This window comes from Peromyscus maniculatus, chromosome 2 (genome assembly GCF_049852395.1).
Source record: "Peromyscus maniculatus bairdii isolate BWxNUB_F1_BW_parent chromosome 2, HU_Pman_BW_mat_3.1, whole genome shotgun sequence".
NCBI lineage: Eukaryota > Metazoa > Chordata > Mammalia > Rodentia > Cricetidae > Peromyscus > Peromyscus maniculatus.
The window spans coordinates 15,223,953-15,250,024 of record NC_134853.1 but is presented as its reverse complement, the minus strand read 5'-3'; the positions used below and the strand labels follow the sequence as shown (position 1 = coordinate 15,250,024).

Here is a 26,072-nt window from a genome sequence, read left to right as displayed (position 1 = left end):
TTCCTCAGGTTTGGGCATGCGATATGCAGATTTTATAGGTGTTTGTATTTGAAATCCCTATTTGGGAAGGAAAATCTATGCTATAGACAGGTGTGGTGGTAAATCTCTTTGATCCTAGTACTCTGTGAGTTTGAGGCCAGCCTGGTCTACACAGAGATTCCAGACCAGTCAGGGCAACAATTGTGAGATCTGTCTCAACATCAAAAAAGATCCATGCCATGTATACTAGTGTTATTATCAACTGTAAATGAAAAATATTTTAATTTGGTATTATTGCCAAATAATACTTGTGATGTTTCCACCAAATAGAATTCTTGTCTGGGTAGTGGTATTTAAATTGTAGTTACAGCAGTTTTGTTTACTTGTGATTAATAGAAAGTAACTATTTCAAGCATAAGCTGCAGAAACTTTCTGTGGGAACCTCATTTTGCCTGTTTCTCCAAACATAAGAGAAACACTACGGTCTCTGTTGACACAGAACTTACTCAACAGTGTCCTCGCAGCCGGATCTCCAAGTCACACTCATTACAGTTTATGCTAGTCAGTCATGGAAGAAGTGTGTGTTAAGTGTTTACACATGTATGCTATATTTATGTAAACAAAGTGCAACAGTCAGGGAAGATTTTTCTGAATGAAAGCAGGTCCTATGAGTCTGGCAATCACAGTGATGTCTACACTCCATGGCTATTCTGTGTTCAAAGAGAACACGATGATTGCACATATGAACAAATCAAGCAGGAAATATGGATGCTGTCAAGGGTTATAACTATCTTGTTCTACAAATGACTTCAGGAATTTTATGATAAAGTATTATATACTTGGCAAAAGTAAATGTTCTCAGCACACTCAAAGGTAAGCGTGGTCAGGGAGTTATGTTAGATTTTTTCCTTTTCCCAGTATACACATATGTTAAAATATCCCATTGAATCACATATATACACATACATTTTATGTGTTAATTCTGTCTTAATGAAGTTGAGAAAAAATACAATTGAAATTTAAAGACAAGGCCAGTTTGGCCAGCAGTTAGATTTTGTACGCTGGCACTATGACAAATGTAGGGTTCCTATTCTTTCGATGCCAACTCTCACCATCACGCCTTCGGTTGTAAATGATGCTCATGACACAAAGAAGATAGCGCTGCTGAGGACTGGACTTGGTTTACTTGAAGTGATCAGCTGATTATTCCTGAAACAAGGCAGGAAAACTGAAAAGACGTAGGAGCAACCGTGCTTTTCTGCAGGTGGCTTCCTAAGCACAGTTAACCTGAGAGATAACAGTAAGGAGCCCGGTGAGGTCAGCTTCTTTTTGTTTGATTTATTTTGGTTATTGCATTTTCATTTTTTTCCCTTTTTAAGAACTGGTTGACTCAGGTTGGTAAGTATTCACTCTAAAGAGTTATTTTAAATGCATTGATATAGAGAAGCACAGATTATTGACAAGTCCGGACTTGGTTTCATGCAGTTAAGATCACCAGTCATAACAGTCTGGACTTGACGCAACAAAGAAAATTGCCTAATGATTATCTCATACTATAGATAAAGAAATCAGACCCCACAGCATTTGCGGCTCACCCTGGGCTCCTCCCTCACTTTGGGTGTGGTGGTTAGTGTGTTGTGTGGAGGGTGTAGTAGCAGGAACAGGGTGGGAAACAAATGGGAGAGAGATGTGATGGCTACAGAAAGGTAGACTTCTAAAAGAAATCCGTGATTTGACATCTGACTCTCCCGTTTTTAAATCTGCTCATGTGTTTTTGGTGTTTAATAAAAATGATTTCCTTTCTTAGTGGCACACCTTTGTAGACAATAATGTCCTCCAGAGAACTTGGGGAAAACTTTCAAAGGATTCACGTGCTGCAGTCTTTCCTGAAAAGTGAACGTCATCTCTGACAACGATGAAGACTAGCGCCTTCGTGGACGTGGTGCTCAGTGCTGCTTCTGGCCATCGCAATGGCCATGCACGCTTGCTCTTTCCACGGTCTCCACTTACAAAGCTTTCACGAAAAAGGCATTCCTTTTTAGTTTTATACTTGTATGGAATGTGTTCCCACTCTTTCAAGTAAAATTATGCTGCTCATATAGGTCTGGATTGATTTTTTTTTGTTACAGATAGGAAGATAAACTGTGAGATGCTATGTGTATTAAATGAGCTTTAAGAAATTTTCAGACTTCAAATTCCTTATCTCCCCCCTTTTTTTGTTCTTGGGACCAAGCTCTACATCTATAGCCTCGAATGTCTGCATACCTTGGACATATCACGCACCTTTCTGTATCCTACTGGCTGTCATATATAGGTGGTTTTTAAATACTCAATGGATTTTAAGATGAGGTAACTTTCCCATTACATACACCTTGTTTTCTGAAGTAAAGACATCCTTTATCTACCTTAGGTTAGACAAATTATTTTATGACATCTCATATTAAAGAAATAACAAGTATAATCTTCATATTTCTGTCTTATAATGTTTCTTTTTTTTGGATCTTTATGTTTCATAATAGCTGTGTGTGTGTGTGATAGTGTGAGTATTATCTAATGCAACAAATGCTTTAGGAAGCAAGCTAGGCCTCTGATTGCAAATCGTTCAATCCTCAGAGCAAATTCCACTCTTCCCCATGCTCCATGAAAGGTCTATTTTTGGCTTCATATATTCTTCCTCACAGGCAGAAAGTGATACATAAAATATAAGCCTTTTGCATGCCATCTGGATCCCTCTCTGAGAGTCGTTCTTACACTGTGACGATTCCATGCTGGCATAATTGGATGGCAAGATTAGGATGGCCTATGGATTTTACTTTCTTTGTGGCAGCAAATACTACGTTCATTGGTTATAAACACAATAAAAATAGAATTAAGCATTTGATCTGCATAGATAAATATGAATTGGAATTTGGCATGGTAATGTGCTATTATAAAAATGCCACCAGTTGGTGATGCTTGAAGCCAAAGACACAATGTTTGTTCTTCTTTAGGTTCTATTCACTTTGGATTTATTTATGCTAACTATTTTTTCACAAAAGCAGGGTTTTCATTGGCATACAGCTCACATTTTTGAAATACAGCCAAATTATAATAGGTTGAGTGGGCAGAAGGTCTACCAAGTAGGATGTGGTGAGCATTTGTAAATGTCATGTAGCTCCCAAAGCTAAGCACGTATGTATTTCCCTAAAACCAGAATCACACTTCAAGGTTCCTATTGCAAAGGCTTTGGGGGTGCCTTTGGCTTTTCAAGGAAACAGCCCCTTCTTGGCTTGCTCCCCGCCAAGTTGGCTCTGTTTTCCTCTATTGCTTCATTTACTACCCATTTCTTCTCAACCATGCATTTTTCGAGAGAGAGGAAGGACGTCTCTCCTAATGTCTTCTGCATCCCCTGGCATGTATGTATGTTCTGTGTTAACGGATGTTCCACACATGCTCGTCCTTTAGCTGCTGAGCAGGGAGGGGCTGTCACTCATGGGCAAACAACAGCTGTGGAGTTTGCCAGTCGACTCTGTCTTAGAGACTGAGTTTGGCTGGAGGTAGGAACGTGATGGAGCTCACGTCTTCCCTTGAAATTTACTTGCTTTGCATCATGCCGCAGGATGCAGTTTCTGGAATCTTTGGTGTGGCCTCCTCTTAAAGAAGACAACTGATGGTGCCAGGGGAGAAAGGAGACATTGCTTCTGTGTTTATTTGTATGTGCTCTTGCCTCCACCCTCAACTAGAGGTGAGTAAACAGGCCCCTAGAGTAACGGAGAAACTAAGGGTTGGAATTCAAGCCTTGTGTTCCAGTTCTGGGTCTAAGCAATCTTAGACAGCATAGTATACCTTCTGAACATGAGTTTGTTCATCTTAGATAGCAGACCTTCTGGACATGAGTTTGTCTACAAATAGGGATAGAATATTATTGTAGTGCCTGAGGTGGTGTGTTGAGAAAGTGAAGTGTTGACATATTACTAATGAAGATTAATTATCGCCAAGTTGATCCTTATTTTTTGACCCTTTAAAGGGCTATAGCTAAATGTGATGGCTGGTTTTATGCCAACCTGACATAAGAGAGAGTCATGTGGAAAGAGGGAACTTCAACTGAGAAAATGTCTCCACCAGATTGGCCTGTAGGCTTGCCTGTGGGAGCATCTTCTTGATTAATGATTGACATGGGTAGGCCCATCTCAGTGGGGGCGGTACCACCCCTGGGTGGGTGGTGCCACAGGGTATAAGAAGGCAGGCTGAGCAAGCCCTGAGGAGCCAGCCAGTGGCACTCTTTCACTGCCTTGCATCAGCTCCTGCTTCCCAGGTTCCTTCCCCGACTTCCTTCCCGATGGCTTGTGATGTTGAACTGTAAGCCGAACAAAGCCTTTCCTCTCCACATTGCTTTCATTATGATGTTTTACCACAGCAATAGAAAAAAGATACTAGTTGTGTGGAACTTTGATTCTTATCATTCCGATTCTTTAAAAATTATTCTTTCACTACTTTATTATATACGTGTGTGTGTGTGTGTGTGTGTGTGTGTGTGTGTGTGTGTGTGTATACTTTGATCATATCCTCCCCCATTATCGTCTTACTGAACTACTCAATGAGCTACTTCTCAACGAGACCCCCCTCATTTTCATCACTCTTTTTGTTTGTTTGTGGCTCCCCGCATGTTTCCATTACTCACTTCACTCTTACCCCCAAACCGTCAACCACAACCAGAACCCCTATTCTGCTCAAGAAGACAGGAGGTTGAGGTTAACTAAATGAGCTCTGGATCAAGGCAATTTATCTCCAGTTCACAATTTCTCTTCTTTTCTCACCTGTGAAAATGTGGATGATGATCCCTGTCATGTTCTTGGTACAGTCACAGTAACAGTCACAGTGTTAGTCACAGTCAGTGTATGTTAGCCCAAAGCTGTCCTTCAAGGAATGTACCTGCTACAGTAAAGACAAGGTAAGAGATGGTGTCTGGCTCCAGACGAGACCCAGGGACAGCAGAGAAGAAGAGAAAGAAGTGTCTCATGTACACACACACACACACACACACACACACACACTCACAAAGGCATTTCATGGTGCATAGCCAGCAAGGCAGAGGGAAGCTGTTGGCTGGTGAAAAATAAATGATAGGAAATATGAAAAGAAAAAATTACCTATAATGAAACTATATGGCTAATTGGCAAGTTTGTCATGGGACAATCTTGAGGAGTTAACAGGAAGGAAAGTTCAAGGAACGCTGGTTTGAGATGGACGTGGAAAGCGGCTGCAGTTTGTTCAGGGACAGCCGACAGCAACGGTGAGAAATCCTCTTTGATTTCTTAGCTAATTATCCTCAGGTAGACTCTTCATGGTTATAAAATTTATCAAAAGGGATAAATGTGTAACGATCTGGATAGAACAGCATCATATCTATGGACTTCCTCAGGAGCAATGCTCCGATTTTGATCTAGTTAAATGGGTAGCTTTGAAATTCTTTGCAGCCATGAGAGGCAGATACAAAAGCCTAGTGCTCCTTCTCAAGTGGCATGCATGCATGCAAGTATGAGACAGTGTGTGTGTATGAGGGAGTGTATGCATGCATGCAACTATGAGAGTGTGTGTGTGCATGAATGAGTACTGTGCATGCATGCAAGTATGAGAGTGTGTGTGTATGTGTGTGCATGCAAGTATGAGTGTGTGTGTGCATGAATGTGGCATGCATCCAAGTATGAGAGTGTGTGTGTGTGTGCATGCAAGTATGAGTGTGTGTGTGCATGCACACAAGTATGAGTGTGTGTACATGAGTGAGTGTGTGCATACATGTAAGTATGAGAATGTGTGTGTGCATGCATGCAAGTATGAGAGAGTGTGTGTGTGTGTCTGAGTGAGTATGTGCATACATACACATGCATGTGTGTGTGTCTCTGTGTATGAATTTGTCTTAGGTAAGCTGTAATACAGCTTATAAACATCACACACTGCAATTGTGTATGCTTCTTATTTTTATATCTCATTTTCAGAAAACTTTCCACAAATGTAATCCAGTTCTTTTCAAAGCTGCTTAATTCCTCAACGTCAGTCCTCAACTCAGGAAAAATAAATTCATCTGAAATACTGACTTTCATCTATTTGTTTAACTATTAAACTTCAAAACTCAGGGCTGGTAGAAAAAAGAACTCCTCTCTCTGCCTGTTTGCCGTGTGAATAACTTCAGACTCTCCTGGAGGATTTTGAAGTGAGGAGAGTGGCTGCATTTTCTCAAAGCAAAGCACATCTCTTACAATGTAGTATGACCTTGTGAGGCTTTAAATAATATTGGTGCTTCCACGCGAGACTCCTCCTTTTCATTTTTCCATGTTTATGAGAACGTGGGAGTACACCATCTGAATTCTATAGCCTATGAAGTTGACAAAATATTGAGGGTTTTATAAGTAGATTAGTGTAGGCCATATCTAATCAGAAACATACTTGTAAATATGAGCACTGATTTTTCTCAAGGTATCTATAGTTACATCATAAATATAACCCGTTGTTTATATACCATGTGTTTTTATTAATTGTTCTTTTGAATAGCAAGGATGTTGGAAATTGAAGTGGGAGAGCAGAGCAAACAGCAAGGAGATTGGAGGGTGGGGTGACTGAGCAGAAGGCAAGAGAGCTGGGGTCTGGGGAAACAGATGGATCAATAGCATTTGAGGAAGGGTGTGTGTGGTGTGTGTGTGTGTGTGTGTGTGTGTGTGTGTGTGTGTGTGTGTGTGTGTGTATGTGTGCCTGTGTGCATGTGAGCTCAAGCTTGTGTATTGAAATTGTCCATTTCCTTACTCTTCAAGAGGCCTAAGTGTAGACTTGTATGTCTGGAGTCATTTTTAATTTCTATTGACTTAACTGATATCCTATGTTGATGAACCTTCCAGGATCGGCAAGAAGACTCAATTTTACTGATGTTACCTACATTGGTAAAGTACGATGATGTATTAATGTCAGGGAAACATGACAGAAATAAATATAAGAAAATCCACTCTGACTTTCATTACCTTCCTTGCTTATGGGATTTTGACCCGGATGAAATGCATTAACTATTAAATTCTGGCCTTGCTCAGATGGATTTGTCTTGGAGATTTACTACATGGGCAGCTGTGTAGGACGTCAGCCTTCCTTCTGCTACCAAGAATTACTGAGTAGTGACTGTTTCTACAGTTGCAAGTACTTTCCAATGGTTGCCATTATGTGTAGAAATTAACATTAGAATCAAGATGTTTAATCTTAAAATTATTTTTCCTTAGTGTTTTCATGATTGGCTCAGGGAACCAGAGAAGGTGATCATTTTTTTTTTTTAATTGTCAAATGCTTAGTATTCAGTTGCTTGCCTAGTTCTCTCAGGGAGCAGCACATAATTAGGCATTATTTCCCTATTTTGTAACGATGAGAACTGTATTAATACTGTAGAATCCATGAGCAGTTTGCTCAGGGCTTCTTGGCTGTGAGCAGAGCAGGGTCAAAGCCACAATCATCTAACCCATGCATCTTCGCACCGCCGCAGCTCTCTCCCTCCCACCCGGAACAGGCAGGTCCAGCCGCAGCGTTTTTTGGGGAACTGAGATGCTGCCTTTTCATTTGCATGGGGCTTGGCATCTGGGGTGTTCCACGTTCTCTCATTTCAGGGAGCTTCGTCTTTCTAATGCGTCTCTCCAAAGCAGCTTTTGGCACTCTTGGGCTTTGGGCCTGGGCGTTCTCTCTGATTAGGATTTGTCTGTCTCAATGAGGCTGACTCGGAGGTGGAGGGTCAAGATGAGCTTGCGGGGGTAACTGGAGGTGAAGGCTAAGCAATTTGAGTTCTCCCTGTCTGTCATCAGCCCTTTCATGTTTTCTGTGTCTGTCTCTTGGGGCACCTGTGCTGTGCCCAGGGGTTCTCACAGATGGGTGATGGCTGTCTTGGGACACTACCCATCCTCTTCCACTGAAGAAGCTTAGGCTGGGAAAGCTGAGCAGGGACACTGGTGGAATTCTGGGTGACTTCATTGCTACTTCTCAGGAAGAAGGCTCAAGGCTGCTCAACAGGGTTCTGATATCCAGCCCCTCAAAGTAGTACATGCTGCTGTTGCCTGAGGGATTCAATCATCATTTCAATTTGCTTTTCGTTATTTTGAATGTATCTTTCAAAAGCAAACGATTTCAGATTCAGACTGTGCTTCTCGTTTCCTTCTTTACTCATTCTAAATACACGCTCATTGGTATTTACATAGGATACCCTGCCCCTGCAAATCAGTGTGTGGTGGTGCACACATGTAACCCCAGCAGTTGGAAAGTGGATGCAGGAAGAACAGATACATTTGAGGTTAGTCTGGGCTAAGAGTGAGGACACACACACAGATAGAGAGATAGAGAGAGAGACAAAAAGAGACACAGGCACACACACACACACACACACACACACACACACACACACACACACTCACTCATAGCTATTATATCTAATGATAAAAGAACACAAGCACTTGCATTTATACAGTTACCTGACAAACACTAATCACTTTCACATTTACTTCCTGGATCCCAACAATCACTTTCTGATATAGACAAGGCAGCTAGCATTGTTATTTGACTAGTGCTTAATTAGAGGCACAGAGGAAATCACCATGGCCCAGGTGTAGTGAGAACGAAGAAGCCAGCTCAAATGCACTGAAGAAGGGCTGTTCTTTTGAGTTGTGATGCAGAGATAGAGAAAGGAGCCCTCCTGCTGCAGGACCACTGGGCTCCCCACTGGTAACTACGATGTTGTGTGTTTTACTCTGGTGTGGGTCTAGACCAGTGCATTAGCACCACCTAGAAACCAGATAGGAAAATTCATGGGGCCAGCTTCAGACCCTCTTCCCAAGGGGCTGCTGATGCTCAGGAAGCCCTGACACACGTTTCAACCAAAGGGTTCCAAGTGAAAGTGGCTTGGAGCATCTTGATGATCTCAGTCCTTCCTAACTGGTGTTACTATTATGCACTGACTTGTCAGAGAGTCTGGGTGGTATAGCAGAACTGTTAAAATGGAGAAGCCTTCTGTGCAGTTATATACTCTTGCTGCGATTGCCTTTCTATTTTGTTAGTATGCATAAGATCTTGTTATTTTCAAAATAGTAAATTACCCAAGGGTGAGGAGCAGACTAATTTATATTCTTAGAACACATGGCACAGGCTTCTGAACAGAGCCAGCACTCACATTTTAAAAGTACTTTTTATTTTTTCAATTTAAGGGCTATTAAATGTCATTCTTAGAGACACTAGCTGTCAATGATTTTGGGCTGCAGACAACTATACCTAGCATGTAGTTTTCCTCTTTATGTGTGCTTGACTTTAGGACAAAGGAGAAAGTCCTAACTGTAATTAGTTTTCTATTCACATCTATTCTATATCGAAATGGATCTATATCTACCTTGGTCACCCATGTTTTCTGGTCTTACTCTACACTGGACTGAGTACATTCTTCTAAGTTTAAATTTACTGATCCTTAATAGAGTGACTTGTATGCTATGTCCAAAGCACAAGGATTACATGAAAATTTAAAAAAATTTAAAAAAGGATGGATGGAACAAGTGAATATTTTCCCATATAGACAGATCATGCTATCTAATTAAAATATTTATTTTATGTGTACAGGTGTTTTGTACGCATGTCTGTCTGTGTACCACCTGTGTGTCTAGTGCCTCTGGGGCATTGGATCCCCTGGGACTGGCATTACTGATGGTTGTGAGCTACCATGTAGGTTCTGGGAATCGAACCTGGGTTCTCTGGAAGTGCAACCAGGGCTCTCAACTGCTGAACCATCGATTAAAAACAAACACAACCCAAACAATCTCCAATCTTCTGTGCTTGTCTGCTCCTTTCTTAAAACAATAAGAGGAAGAATTTGCTCTGGCTGAAGCAGAATGAAAAGATAACTTTTCAAGAGACAGGAATGGGTCTTGTCATAGACGAATTGATTATGGTAATTTTTATCGGTTATTAGGAGGATGTCAGCTGGTACCTTGCTATGGAGCCACAAGCACCTTGCTACGGAGCTACAGAATGGCTGTAGATATTTGTGTTGGCAGTAAAAGAGAATGCTGCCGTAGTAAATATTTCATGTTAGACCGTGTCCTGAGGCGGGGATCCTGGGAGGCTGCCATCAGTCTAACTTCACAGTTCCCTCAGTTACCTTCGGTGTCTGGTGCTTCCTGACACCAGAGGTGGGGTTTCCTGGCCTCAGTTTTCTAAGTCAATATATATTATCAGTTGTTTTTCCCCCAGGGAAGTTAGGTTTCTTCTAAACTGGTAGACCATTAGGTTTACTGTGAGCAACTTTATTCAATAGGAATTAAACTTTATGGCTGATGTACATAGAAATATAAAATCTTCTAAAAAGAGTGAAAAGATTACTAATCACAATTTAATGTATACTTTAAAATAACTCTTATAAAATGTTTTTGGGGATAAGATTTAAAAATATTTCATCTAATTACCTTTATCTTGACATAGGACATTTAATGGACTCATAGGCTCAAAGTGTTGATAATTTGTTGTTTCTTGAACAACAGAGAACACAGCAGAGACTCCAAAGCTCTAAGTATAATTATTGCAGTGTTATTGCAATGCCTCTTGAAGGCATTGCAGTATGACCTAGCAAAATGAAAGCCAGGGGTAGACAATGTCCTGCACTATTGAAACAACTCATTCTTAAGGTGTTATTTGAGAACCATAATTATCTATTTCTTGTCAAAAGCCAAATGTTGGAACTTACAATTTTCCTAAGGTCAACAACACTGTAAATGTATAAATTCTTAAGGATTTTGTTCTGCTTTATAGCATGATGCGGGGCTTCTCCCAGGCATAAGTCCTCGATGTGCTGTTTCCGGGTGACTAGCACAGTGAGTGCCAGGATGCATTAATTAACCTTTACATCGACATAAGAGAGTTTTGTGAGAACAAATGTACACAAAGTGTTATCTTCAATCATGACTAATAAAAATGGCTTATTATAAACACAAGTTTTACTACTGCAAATGTCTCCTTGACAAATGGCAAGGCCTGATTCTTTCATTAAAGATAATTAAAAAATTGTACAAGGGAGTCAGAGCCTCCCACAGATCTCTCCTGCCCACCTGCTTTTGAACTAGTAAGATAATCTTGAAATAATATATAGTTTTATTAAATGTAGATGCCTAGGTTGTATTTCTTTTAGATCTAACTTTCCTTCACAAAACTAGAGATTGAAATTGGATACCTGGCGTCTACAGAAGGGATGAAAGACGCAGTTTGTCTGTACCAGAAAAATGATTCTGAAAGCAACAGTACAGCAAAATTGTTCATTACAGGACTGAACTCTTGCTCAAGGTCTTCAGCTTAAATTTTTGTCATATCCAAATGTTATTTCTAAAACTGCTAGGATTAACCATTTAGTATCCATAACCTCTGTAATGCTGTCTTAGCATTCCTTTCTTAAAAACAAAAACAAAACACAAAACAACCCTCCTAAAAACCAACGTATTAACAGCTGCAACCATCTAAAGCAGCAGTTCTCAACTTGTGGGTCTCGACCCCTTTGGGGTCACATATCAGATATCCTGCACATCAGATATTTACATTACCATTCATACAGTAGTAAAATTACAGTTATGAAGTAGCAATGGAGTTTTTTTTTGTTTTTGTTTTTGTTTTTTATGGTTAGGGGTCACCACAGCATGAAGAAATGTGTTAAAGGGTCACAGCATTAGGAAGATTGAGAACCAGTGATCTAAAGTTCTCCAGCTTCCAGAGACCTGGAAAGGCCTGAGCTGAGCCGCTGAGAACAACAACAAACCAAAGGTTAACCTCACTCCAGTTTTGGACTGTCACTGCATTCTGCCATCTGTGCTAATTTTTATTTGGGATGATGATTTGTTTGTTTGTTTGTTTTGTTTTGAGACAGGTTTCCCTGTGTTGCTTTGGAGCCTGTCCTGGAACTCCCTCTGTAGACCAGGCTGGCCTCGAACTCATAGAGATGGGTTGATATTTTTAATTGTCTATTGGAGGCATTTTGTGTTTAGTATCTTTTTTTTTCAGGCCAGAATTTCCAGAAATGTAGTAATACCTTTGTGGCCACCCACTTCATGGGTGAACTGACATGATATTCTTGATGATATTCCTTGAAGACCTATTTTCCTTTCCAGGCCACCTTTCTTTAGAAGGGCAATACTGAATAATGGAGGCCCTTTATGGACTTAAGAAAGCAGAAGAAAAATTATTCACCTATTTATGTTAAATTAGAGTCCTACAGGATAGCCCAGGCTGGGCTTGAACCCAAAACCCTCCTTCCTCAACATCCTGAGTGATGGGATTTATAGGCATGTGATACCATACCAAGCCTAATCTGTTTTCCAACATAAGGGCATTATAACCCAGCAAATTCCTTATAATGTATGAGTCCTTAATACTTCTTTTCAAGCAGTATCCAGGAGGAAATACTCTGTTGGAATAACATGAATAAGTAATAACTATGCATAAATACTAACTTCAGTATGGTTTAATCCTGTTTTACTTTACTTCCCATATGGACTATATATGCTGAGTTAACTGTCTAGTAAATTATGCATTATCCTATATCTAAAAGGTTCTGGGTTGAATTTCTGTTTTGCATATTTTTTGTGAATAACAGTGATCTTGTATGATCTATTACCCCCCTTTTCACTGTGCCACAAGCTATTTTCTTTTCTGAGACATATGCGCGCATAGAGCCAAACTCTTATTTCTCCCACAATTTCTCTTGAAGGTCTTCTGCTGTGTCCTTTAATATAAATGTATTTGAAACAATCTAATTAAGAAAGAGTGATAGCACAGAACACATAATCCTCAGAGGAACTAAATCCCTACGCATATGAGTTTGGAAGTGAAATATTCTGTAATCCATTGCCACAGATTTAAAAGTCTTAAGACAAAACATATCACAGCTTTGTATTCTAACAGTGCTGGCTTGGTGGTCAGAATTGGCATCATTCAGCAGGTTGTCAGAACTGAAGACTCGCCTCCAGCCCGTCCTACCCCATCAGGTTCTAAAATGCAATGAAAACTCCACTAAAATTTGAGAAACACCTTAATATGATACTATTAAATACTTTAGAGGTAGACTATAGTTATATAAACAGTATAAAAAAGAACTTTCCTTCTATTGAACATTGAAACAATTTACTTTGATAACCATCAAAATTAGTTTATACTTATCTGTTTCTTCTTCCTTAAAATGGGTATCAATTATTTACTAGACCAATAAAACTATTCTAAGGTTTTAAGACTAATTTTTTGTCATCTTATAAGAATCATCAAATATATATATATACTTATAAGCATATATAAACCATGATTGTTGAAAATGCACAGAAATTAGATGGAGATCCTATTGGTTTAAAAAGGTATTCTTTAAGAACATGGGAAAGCAGTTGTGATCAGCTTGGGTGTGCCTCCTCAGGATCACGTTCTTCTGCCTGCTTTACCACTTCCTCTAAGGTGAGGCCTCAGGCACTAGAACTGTCCTCAGCATGGGGCATATTTAAATAAATGAATAAATAAACATGATCTTAATTTATGCCTTTACTTACAAATTAAAACATCTGTTGCTAAATAATTTTGCTATTACTACTGACATTTTCTACCATTTATACACCATACAACCCCAGAAGTAACATAAATGATATAATAATTATGCTGTAATGAAACTGGAAAGAAAGATCATAAGGGACTAATTATTCAGGGCTCTGCCAACTTGTAGATTACACTCATCTTACTGTAGAGATGTACATGCCCTTCTCATTCACTAGGGTAAGCCATGGCATTACTTTATTTAATCAACAATTGAATGGCTCCAATAAAAAAAAAAAGATTTTATTTGAAGCCAGGTTTAAATTATTCGTAGAGAAACTGATTGCCCTCTAGTGGGGTGAAAAGTTAGTGCAGACTCCGTGGTCTCCGATTGAGAGAACCAGGAAGCAAATAGCTTTGGCTCTGGAAGCTTTTATATTACTAACTATTGGGTGTTTTCTTGTGGACCAGCACATTTTACATATTGTTACAGATTGCATGGTAACAATAATCTGTGTTTTCCCACAAACAAAAGAAAGCTGGTGGGAGCTGGGGGTTAACTATCGGTGTGGGGCTGGCCACACCCAGTTCTGGGTTTGTGCTGTTAGCTGCCACATGCTCTGAGACCAGTTTTATCTAGCCTTATGCAAGCAACTAGCTACAGGAACGACACGAATATACAATTCATCTTAGTTAAGGGAATAAAAAACAACAATGGATAGAATAACAGCAATTTTCCTAAAGATGTATTTATCAGTGAAAAGGCATTCAATATGGACTCACCTTCCATTTCGTATTTAGTTATTTGGGTTTTATGTAAAAATCTTGCTTGATAGATATCATTAAATAATCACAGAACTAAGTAACTATTTTGATCCAAATTACAAAGGGAAACTACGTTATCATATGAACCATCTTTATGACATCCCGGGAGGAGGACATGTCCTGAGTCTACACAAAATGGAACTTCTTGCAGCATTTTTTTGTCAGTGACAAGCAGAAATTTGATGAAAGTCATTTCGTGCCAAATGACCTAATGCTTATTTTTCTAAATCACTATTTAATCCACAATCAATTAAAAATTTAAAACCAAAAGTAATGATAACTCTTTTAAACACAAAGATGTGAAATCCTGCTAAAAATTTTCAAGGACTAAGGAAAAAGCATGTCTCCCTCCTCTTGTCATAGAAAATTTACCCCAGATCTGTCTGTAAGTCACTGAAAACCATTAGGAATTCTGACGAGACAGAGGTCTGGATTTAAAATCTTTTCTAAACTAGAAAAGCATTCAGTCTTATCGATCATTTGAAAACAGGCTTTCCTTGATAGATCTTTAACAGGCACAGGCAAACACCACCAGATCCCCTGATACACACCACCCTGCCTGCGACCGACATGGTGCTTCGCTGGGCACAGGCATGCTGGCTGCCGCCCCCTCAGAGCATGACTTAGATACATGTCATCAATTGACAAACCTCCGTTTATTTCCTTCAGGTTTTTTTCTTCTTCTGAGATCCTGGTAAAATCTTCAGCTTTTTATTTCTAGTTATTTATGCATCAATTTATACTGCAGCTCCATTTGGGAAGACAGTAGGCGATACAATATGTACGCAGCACAAACACGCTGAAGGCACTAACTGTTTAATGAATCAGGAGAAAAGCACGTGCCTTGGAGATTAATTGATTACTCTGTACAGTTGGGATATTAAAAAAAACAAACAAACCAAAAAACCAAAACCCCAAACCCAAATGGCACTTTTCTCACTGCCGAGGTAGTGTGTCTTTTCCCGTTCACAAGTGCAGCCTAATTATGGCAGAAAGACCTTGGCACCTGTCATCCGTGGGGTGGGAGTTTCATTGGTTGGCAGTTACCATTTCACGATCCTTGTTTCTGGGTAGAATTGAGACTGAATCAAAAAGCACTTTGAAGAGCAGATTTAGGGGAAAACAATGAAATTTGTGTGCTAAATCTATATTTAAATATTTATAGATATACCCTCTTTTGGAGGGGTATAATCTCAGTTATATATAGTTTTTGCCCATTGAAACCACAAACAATTCTCTGTGGAGAATTTTTCAGTGGTCTTTGGCACACAGACTATCATTAGCAAGTACCAGCACATACGTCCCAGCCTCACGAACATACATAACAGCAACAGGAAGCCAAAGTGTATTTGCTTTATAGAAACTTAAATGAATAACAGGAGACAAAATCATCTTTGGGTTGGGGGTGGGGAGGGAGCGGAGGCAGGTGAAAATGTTCAAAAAGAATTAGTGGCAAGGGATTAATCAGCATCAAAAGGGACCAGCATCCTTTTTGAACAAGTGAGACTAAAGGGAGAGTGAGTCTTGGAATAATAACCAGGATGACTTGGAATCACAGTTCTGGTGACGAGGAGTAACTAGCCAGTCGTCTGCAGCTGAAACCTCTCGGTGGGAGTATAATGCACGAAGATCACCCTCACCCTCATTAGAACCCCTCTGGACACCCCGATTGACTGTATACTGTGGCAAGCGGGAGTAGCTCAGGACACTGCGCAGAACCCTCTCCTGGGATGCTCCTGCGGGGGCGAGCGCCCAGTTCCGAAAGGCGAGCGCTGCAGGGCTGGCGACGGTCCACGCGCGCGATCGCCACGTGCGCGCTCGCCAGGCTCGCTGCTCCGGGTCTAGCAGCGAGGGGTGCGGCCGAGCCACGCCCCACTGAAGGACCCTCAGTGGGGGTCTCTTTCCTGGAACACCGTGGGCCGTGGGCTCGGCCTGGGGAAAAGGTCCTTGGACTCTGTGGGCTGTGCGTGGGCGAGGACACCTTCCCGAACCACAGAGAAGGGGTCACCTCTGTGGTCCAGGGCCTGGCAGGGCGCGGCCGTGTCTTTGTGTGGCCGGGCGGGGCTCGCCTTTCTGCACAGCCATCCATCCGCTGGGAGGGGCTTGGCGCTAGGGCAGGTGTCTGCACACTCTCAGGGGTTCGGGGCTGTTCTGGAAAGCGGGGCTAGAAAGACCGGTGCCCGGACTGCAGACTGTTCAGCAGCCCCACCCAAGTTCGTGGCCAGGCAGCCTGGAACCTGAGTCTCCGGGGCTCGGCGGACAGGGTGGGGCAGGGCAGGGTGGAGCCAGTCCACATCCTTTTCCCTGCTCTGTATCCACAACCGGGCCTGGGGGGAGGGGGACTTCCAGTCGCTTCCCGGGTGCAGGCCCCTCCCAGTCTATCCACCCTTGGGCCACAGAGGCACAAGACCTATTCGGAACGAAGGCCCTGGATCTGAGATCTGCGATTTTACATAGCCCAAAAGATCTACTAGTAATTGGTTCTGTCCGACCCACAAAATGGAAATTGCACGTGGCCAATCTTAAAGACCTTGACCTCTTTTGCTTTATATCATGCTCACACATTTTTATCTGTATTATTTTCTGTATACTCTTCTAGATTCCCCAAGCTTTCACTCCCCGAAAGGATCTAAGGAGTTTGGAGTAACCTTTTTTTCTTCTTTCCCTTTTCTTTTTGCTATTATGTCTAAATATCCTATTTAATGTGGTTCTGAAAAATATGTTAACCCACCCTCCTCTAGCCCTATGGGAGAACAATGAGGCCAGGGTGGGGCAGCCGAGGTTAGCGGTCAGGTCTCTGGCATAAGCAGGCTGCTAGCGAGTGCGCGGGGCGTGGCGGGGCCCCTCTGTCCCCGCAGGGCTGGGTTCTCCGGTGTCGCGCTGCGCTCCCCACCCGGCCCCCTTTCCATTGAGGGCGCCGAGCTAGGTCCGGGTGGGGACCGCTTGACTCCACACAGGGTGGGGCGGTCCGCACAGTGTGCCCAGCGCTGCAGGTGCCCCCCCCACCCCGGGGACCATAGCTCCACACACAAAGAAACCCCACCCGGGCGCCTTGGGAGCCCGGTCCCTCTACCCCTCCCCGCCGCGCACGCTTCTCCGCCCCTGCAGCTGCCCACGCGCCCTCCACGCCCTCCTCCTCCTTCCCCTCCCTCTCCCTAAAACAAAGGAGCTAAGGTCCTACCCCACCCCTCCGGCCACCTTACCTCCCCGCACCGCGCCCCAAGACTAGCGGTTTTTCCAACTGAGACAATACCATTAAATGTGTCCACTCCCCTCCCCCGTTCCCACCCATCTCTCAAACCGCCCGGATGGGACCGCTTTGACTTTGCATTTTCTCTTTTCTCCCAGCCTCACCCCCTTTCCGTTCTATTTTCTTTTTAAACTACAGAACGAATATAAGGCGTTACAAACCACTTTCTGAAATGTCCCTTCATCCCACTGAAGGCAGAGAGTTAAGGTAGCCCCCTCCCCTCCCATGGCGTTTTAATTTTAAATATGGAAGTAGAATAAAATTCTTGCCCATCGGAGGGCAACTTATCTGCTTCTATGTTTTAAAAATAAATCATTTGCTTTAGCTTTTCAAAGACCCCCTTCTTGCCCTCTTATCTCCTCCCAGAGCTGTCTTCGACCTTCCCAGCTCTCGTGTATCATGAATGTCTTTTCCTTTATAAAATTCCTGTTAATGTCTTCAGAGCCCCAGAGAGAAGGGCTCCAGATTGAGCCTGGGGAAAGAGAAGCGCGATTCTTACCCATTGCTGTTTTAGCCATTGTAGGGATGTGCACGCGTGGAGCGGTGGCGAAGGCGAAGGAGAAGGGTCCAGCTGTAGCCGCGGAGAGAGCGAGAGAGGAGTCTGAGTAAGGCACTGAGTCTGCAGAGTGGGACCGTGCTAGAGAAAGAGCAAGAGGCAGGAGCCCATGAATAATTATCACGCAGAAGCTCAAGCAGATTGGCTCCCAGGGTCCCCTGACACGACTCCCGCAGAGTCAGAATCTTCAAGCATTAAATATTGATCGTCCAATGGTGCTGGAGTACAAAGTACCAGAATGCAGTTTGAAATGGAAATCAGCCCTTGCCTGGAAGCTCCCCCCATTTTGGAGCCCGATAGTACAGTCCAAGTGGAGTGGCCTTAGCCGGGAAGCCTCCTAGGAGCTGAGAACTGGGCTGTGCCTACCTGTACCCAGGAGGCTATACTTCCTTCAAACATGTGTCATTGCAGATTGACAAAGGGAAGGAAAAGACTCAGGGGCTCGAGAAGTCATCCCAGAATGCTGAGTGTCGGAAAAATCTGTTTAAAGACTGAGTTGTTATCTGGCCCTGTTTTCTCGTTCACCTTTGGCCCTGTCCTTGGTGAATGCTGGCCTCCCTAATAGGTGATGGACTTCCCAAACCAGCCCATGTCTGGCTGTGGCGGCAGCTCAGAAATGACCAGGGACACTGTTCTTTTCTTCTAGTGTGTACTTAGGCTCCGGAGTCCATGAACTCATGGGAGTCTCATAGGAAGGGGGAGGCCTGGCCTTTTCTCTCTTCAGCACAGAGGAGGGAATCTTTGACAACTTGGGCACAGAGATGTGTCCCACCCAAGGACAGGATGCAAGAGAGTAAGAGAACCTGGACTAGGCATGATTTTCCTGCATTCACAGCTCAGATTAAGCATTATGGCATGCAAGGGCCTGTGAAACCAGTTACAAACAATACATCCATTTATTCACTTAAACAATACTTTTAGTGAAGGTACATTCTTAATTCAGATATTTATTGAGCATATTCACAACACTGAAGCAGCAAGGATATGTTTTGGACTTGTGCGTGTGAAATTTTTTTCATCCACATGACTGAATTCTATTGTACCTAAATCTATGGGGGAATTGTGGCTTAGGTATTTAAAACTAGCAAGGAATAAGCTAATTCCATCTCAGATGGAAAAACGGAACACTGTTGCATTCATGAACATGTATGAAATATTGTCTAATTTTAAAAGTATTTGAAAATTAAGATTTCTCCCATTAGTAAGCTTTTTGGTAGCTATTAAATTACATTTTAAAATTCTTTTCAGCATAGTGCACAGTATGACGTTTAAATGCGGGGGTGGGGGGAGGGCGGAGAAGCAGAGCACTCTCCTTGGTGCTGAAATAACCCTGCAGTTCCTGTAGTTCCTATGGACTTGTACTGGCATTTTAACACTCTGGATGACTTGCTGTATGATAGGAAGCTACTGGAACGGGAGCGTTTCTGACCTGCTGAATCACTGGAAAAATAAAAAATAAAGTGGAGATCAATAAAGTTATTTCTTGAGCAGCAAGATCAGAAATTATTGTTCCTGTCATTGAACAGGCCTACGACGATGATACAGCGAGAGTACAGTATGGAAATTGGCAGGGTCTGGAAATAAATTACCATTTTCTCCCTCTCAAAATCCATTTCCCAGTATAAATGTGAGAGCATCTTCCTTCTCACTAGGGTCGTTAGCAGCCCTAGGATGAGGGATCTTCAGCATGCCTGTGTGACTAATATCCTTTCCACCACACCCTTCTTCCCAGGCTGTGCCATCCCTATACATTCTTCAACTTCCTTGGAGGACAGGGCCTTCAGTCATGACATAATGTCTTTAACAGCTACAATTGGCAGTTCAATGAGATCTATCGCGGTTGTGAGCACAAAACAAAACACTTGCTCCACTGTCCTCATTTTTCACTCTCTGGTGAGAAGGAAGTCAGTGTATACAGGGGAAAATAGTGAATGAGTGGCTTAAAAGTGTTTTCTCTTGGCTTTTGGGTGCTAGCCACCTCACCGCAGCTCTGTAGGATTTTTCCAATAATGTCAAGTAGAGAGGTGATAGGTTGATATAAATTACTGCAAAACAGAAAGATAATGAGTTGTTGTCCACTGGAAGAGAGTTTGAAATGAATTAAAAGATATGGGTCTGTATTAATTAATGCCCTTTCTTTTCACATTGCAATGTGCTACCATGCTTCTTGTTCTGGGAAATTACGGTAAACTAGGAACAGGGAAATTGTTTTCCATTCAGTACTTTGTCCGTTTACTCCCTTTGTCTGCTCGTTCATCTATCCCACAGCTACCTGTTTAATGAAGTTTTAGGTTTTTTATATTATGAACTCAGCTAAGCTTCGCCTTATTGTCTAAAAAGTATAAAATGAAGAAAAACACAGACCTCCTCCTGCAGTAAAATGCTATTAACTTTGGAAGATGATGCTCATCTTTTGAATTAGCTGGGGCACAATTGCTTGCAAATAATAGAAAGAAAAACATAACCAAACAACCACACATTGCCTCTGAAAATGAAGTGGAATTTCTTGGCTCATGTAACTATAAAAACAGAGTACATTCTAGTCATCTTTTCCTGAAGCAAATGCTTTTGATGGTAACTGGAAATCTGTCAGATTAAAGAACAGGCACCCCAAAAGTCCACTGTAGAATAAGGACAGTAGCACAGGGATGTTTGGATAACTGACCAGTCACCATATACAATAAGTGTCTTGCATCATGGTAGACACACAATAAATTGTGGGTTCTGTGACTGTGTTCATGGCTTCTAACATACTCAAACATTTTAAGAGTAAGGGCTGAGTGACAAATAGCTTTATTAGTTTCCTAATAACACTTGGATTCATGATTCATGTGATAGATAAATAAATGCTTACAATCAGAATGATAATAAACAACAGCAAATTGTTGACATGATTGAAAAAGACTGAGCTCTGTGAAACCATATCAGTGCTTACAGGCACCTTTGCTGAGTCCATGTTGAAAGCATGTATCAGACTGTTCGATATTGTTTATTTATATCTTGTTCATTCCTCAAAGGACAGAAGTGAATAGGATTCATACTAGCAGGAGAAAAATGGCAATTTTTGTTTCCTTCGATGGGAACAGTTGAAGTTGTGGAAGTCTAAGTTGTATTAATGGCCCTTTTTATTTCTCTAGTTCAGCCTCTTGTACTTGTCTTTGAGGAGAGGCCTGAGGGGTTGGTTTCTTTCCAAACTGGGGAATGACAGTTGCTTTAGGTGCTGATGTCATCTAATACAGTCATATGATTTTGTTATTAATAAATCAAATGTCTTGGAAATAATCCTACAGTAATTATTAAAAGTGACTAAGATATGAAAGGCAACAATGCTACACTTGAGTGGTTTGGATCTGACTTCATCTGACTACAAAGAAAAACTGGAAGAAAAGAGTCGCAGATGTTTTTTAGGTGTTTAGAAATTTAGGATTTTTGTAGTTACAAAATCACATGTGAAAAAATAGCTAATTGGTTAGTAGTTTTATTTTTGACATGTTTATATCCACATAGATTAGTCAGAAATAAAAGTATATCTTTTAGTAGAAATGTACAATATGCCTTATTTGACAAGAAAATCAATTCAGAGAGAGAGAGAGAGAGAGAGAGAGAGAGAGAGAGAGAGAGAGATCTGGCGTTCTTTGCTAACAATGCAATCTGTGTTGTTTAGCAATATGTTGGCATTTTTTCCTCATTATTAACTTTTTGGGAATTTAATACAATATATTTTGATTATATTCACCCCTGCACCAACTCCTCTCAGATATACCCCTTCCCTACCTACCCAACTTTGTGTCCCCTTTTTTTGTTTTAACCCATTGAGTTCAACTGTGCTACCCATAAACTCCTGGGTATAGGGCCATCCACTGGATCTTGGTTGACCTACCAGGAGCCACATACCTAAAGAGAAATAATACTCCTTCTCCAAGAAGCTGTCACTTGCCAAAAGCTCCTCCTCTAAGGGTGGAACATTGTGCCTACCTCCTCTCTCCATGCTGATACTCTGTCTCGCTTGAGCTTTTGTATGTCTTCTGTCCGCTATCCCTTGTCCTGTGAGTTCCTATATGCCACTTCATTGCTGTGTCCAGAAATCATAAGTAGTTGTCATCTATCTCTGGCTTAGTCTTTCTATGTTTGTCTTACCACTGCTTTGAAATGAGGAATAAATAGTATTTTACTGTTTTCCTCAAAAATTATCTACAACTGAAGAACATTTAGTTAATTCTTATGTCCTTTTCTGTACCTAAGGTTTTCTTTATGCCTCTGTAGGGGCTGTGCATATTAGTAATTAAAATATTTTGCCCCAGAAGCAAAGAGACTTACTGAAATTAGTAAATCCTATTGATAGTTTTGTAATTGAACTTCTGGAGACCAACTCGCTCTAATAATAAGAGACTGGTATGAACCTAATAAACTTAATCTTTTCATTAAACTGGAGATGTTGAAAAATTATTTGCTATCTTGGCAGCCATTACTGATACATTTCCCCTCTCTTTTTGAGTTGCTTTGCAGCTTAAAATCCAGGGAGAATATTAGTTGGACATTATTGAAGCTAAGAGGTTGGTTTCCCAAGGGTTTCCAGCCAGCTTCTTAGTTTATAAAGCCTTGAGTGAGCACACAAGTATGATGGTCCTAAAAGTGCCTAGAAAAGCAATATAAAAATATGACTTACTCTATTTCTCACACAAGCTCTTTTCTTTAAAATAGAAGCCTGACAATGAATATTTAACTAGCATTAGTTATTAGTTGCCTAAAAATTCTTCTATGTCCTAGTAGGTGGGGAAGGAGGAGGGTTTGGAGAGGAAAAGGACCCCAACCCTAACTCTGAAAGAGTTACATAGCACTGGCTTCTAGAGAGCTCTTTCTGTGAGTCCTTTATTAACTAGCTCTCTGACCCTCTACCCTTCCCCGACTCTTTCCTAGTGTATTATCAAATAGAACTAAATGAACAGACATAATATGGTATTTTGAAAAGCTACTTGACAAAAATTCAACTTAATAATAACACCATCTTGAATGAAGCTGAAGAATATAGAATCTCATTCCAGTTTTCTTTGTCTTTTCACATCTTGAAGAACTCTCCCCCCCTTTTTTTGGTGTGTGTGTGTGTGTGTGTGTGTGTGTGTGTGTGTGTGTGTGTGTGCTGGTTGTTTCTCAATTATAGGCTGAGAAACAACTCCTAACATTTTTAGGATTCTGTTCAGCAAAACCAGAGCCACGTACAACTCTTTCCCACTTATTATAGTGACAAATGAATTGTCATCTTATGAGATATTGTTGAATTTTTGGATAGAATGCACAAGAAAAGTCCTCTTCTGAAAGAGCATCCAAGAACTATGAACTCTCAAATATTTATATCAAAGTATAAAAGCATCAAACTTAAACTTTTGTCATGGTCTGTTTGAACTAATCTCTGGAAGAAGGGCAAATAAGGAATGTGTGTCATGAAGTTAAAAAGTCGCCAAGGTCTCCTTGCTCTCATTGCTCTATTTTGTCTTTGAGGCATTCTTTAAAAGAAAATCTAAGACATTATTTAAATTAACTCTTGATACGTATCTTCATAAAATATCCATATTTCTGATACAAATTATAATTATTGGTACCATCTAACACCAAGTCCCATTGTCTCAACAGTGCTAGGAACAATGTAGGAACCCTGTTTGAAACAGGACCACATACCACCCACTCGCTACAAGGCTCAAATCAGGTTATTCTGTAACACAGCTCCCTTCGTTTTTTCCAGATTCCTATCAGCTGTTTATTATGGAAAGTAGGTTAATTGTTTTACTGAAACTTCTAACATTTTGGATGTGACTGCTTGCATCCAGTGTTGTGGTCATTTAATTTGTTCTAATGCTTTCTGCAAGTGGGAGCCAACCACTGAGGTTTTAGATTCAAGATCATCTTATAAAAGAATGACTCAGGTGTATTTAGCTTAATTAAAAGCAGGGCTGCTCTTGAGTCACATGTGCCAAAGGTCAGCTGTGGGATAAAGGACAGGGGTTACAATGCAGAACTCACTGCAGACATAGGAATGACTGAAGTATATTTTTTGACAATGGGCAAGCTGATTTAATTAAAACTCAGGGGGGTGTTTTCTACGAAGGGGGAGTCTACTGCAAAATACTGTGACTGAGAGCAATACAAAGCAATGATTTATTCCAAGATGTGGTTAGTGTTCAATTCTCTGTGAAACTTCTGCTGAACACTTTACTTTTCTCAACTGAAGACTACTATTTCTGTATTATGATCATTTGGGTCCTCCTTGGGTCAAAGTCCACTAGTTGATGTCTTCATATTTTTGCAGTGGCACTATAATGAGCTGAAATTTACATACATTCCCAATTCATGTGCTAAAGCCCTAAGATGACAGAATTAGGTGATGGTATTAGAGAGTTATTAGGTCATGAGAGTGGATCCTTGTAAATGGGATCATAGAAGAGACCCAAGAGAGTGCCTTTGCTCTTCTGTGTGTGATGACATGGCTAGAAATCTGTACCTTAGTCTTTAACCACCTAGTTTTCAGAACTGTTGGAAACAAATTTTAAGTGTTTATAAGCCTCCAGTTTATGGTATATTATATCACAATGAGACCACAATGTGGTCAGCAGGGCATAATGACAGTGTACTAATTTTCAGTATTTTCATTATTCAGTAGAAAAATAAGTATATGGACCATCATAAACATTAAGAAATATCTGAGGACTGGAGAGATGGCCCAGCAATTAAGAGCACTGATTCAATTCCCAGCACCCACATGGCAGTTCACAAGTGTCTGTAACTCCAGTTCCACGGGACCTGAACCCTCACACAGACATACACTCATGCAAAATACCAATGCGCATAAAAAGAAACATTTGAGCTGCTTCTGATGGTGCCAGCCTATATAGCCTCAGCTACTTGGGAGGATTTCCAAGTTCTAGAGCTAAGCTAGATAGCAAGACCATCCTGGATAACTTAGTGATAATGTTTTCAATATAAAAAATAAAACAAATGGAGTGGTGGTGGCACACGCCTTTAGTCCCAGCACTTGGGAGGCAGATCTCTGTGGGTTTGAGGCCAACTTGGTCATAGATTGAGTTCCAGGACAGCCAGAGCTATACAGAGAAATCCTGTCTTGAAAAGCAAACAAACAAACAAAACAAGTACTATGGATATTCAGTGGTTGACCCCTTACTTAGTATGAGGCCCTAAATTCAATCACCAGTATAGCGCACACACACACACACACACACACACACACACACACACACACACACACTTTGGATTACCAGTTTGCATCTAGTTTTCAATTGACCTAGAACTAGGAGCGTGGAGAACAGTCTGGCCAACCTTGAATAATTGTATGACTTTTTCCTTCCTAAGTAATGATTCCACTTTCCTTGAAGTTCTTTTTCTTTTGGTTTTTTGAGATAGGGTTTCTTTGTGTAGCCTTGGCTGGTCCTAGAACTAGCTCTGTAGACCAGACTTGCCTAGAACTCATAGAGACCCACCTGCTTCTGCCTTCTGAGTGCTGGGATTAAAGTCGTGTGTCACCATGGCATAGCTGTCCTTGAAGTTTTTATACAGGTGTTAGTTGCTGCATAGATTTAGTTGGTAGTTTGTCTACAAACAGTCTGAGACAGTTTTATTTTAGGACTATTCTAACCAATACATTTATGTTGATTAGGCTTCTAAAACCTTAGTCTGTCTTATTTGTCTTCAGACACATTCTACAAGTTGTGGACCGTATATTTCAGTCTGAGGAGGAAACTCTAGTAGATATATGGTGTTTTGAGCCTTTCTGATAAATCACCATGCAATCTTCCCTCAGATACAAGAAACAGAAGGATTTGTTCTCAATCCTTGCAATGGCAGAGTGATCTTGACAAAGTAGAGGTCACACTTTGATGGCAGTAGCCTGGAAAGACCATCCCATTATGCAGGAAAAGTGATCCC

At 41.2% G+C, this 26,072-nt stretch overlaps 1 protein-coding gene across 1 annotated transcript in view; it reads right to left on the bottom strand.

The window, feature by feature from the left end:
- The window catches only part of Stmn2 (stathmin 2), a 52,985-nt gene extending 34,610 nt beyond the window's left edge, over positions 1 to 18,375 (bottom strand). The window contains exon 1 of the mRNA XM_006977889.4: positions 18,084 to 18,375. Within this exon, the coding sequence (XP_006977951.1) occupies positions 18,084 to 18,102 (19 nt within the window). The 5' untranslated portion in view covers positions 18,103 to 18,375. The remainder of the gene's footprint in view (positions 1 to 18,083) is intronic.
- Positions 18,376 to 26,072: the final 7,697 nt, after the last annotated feature.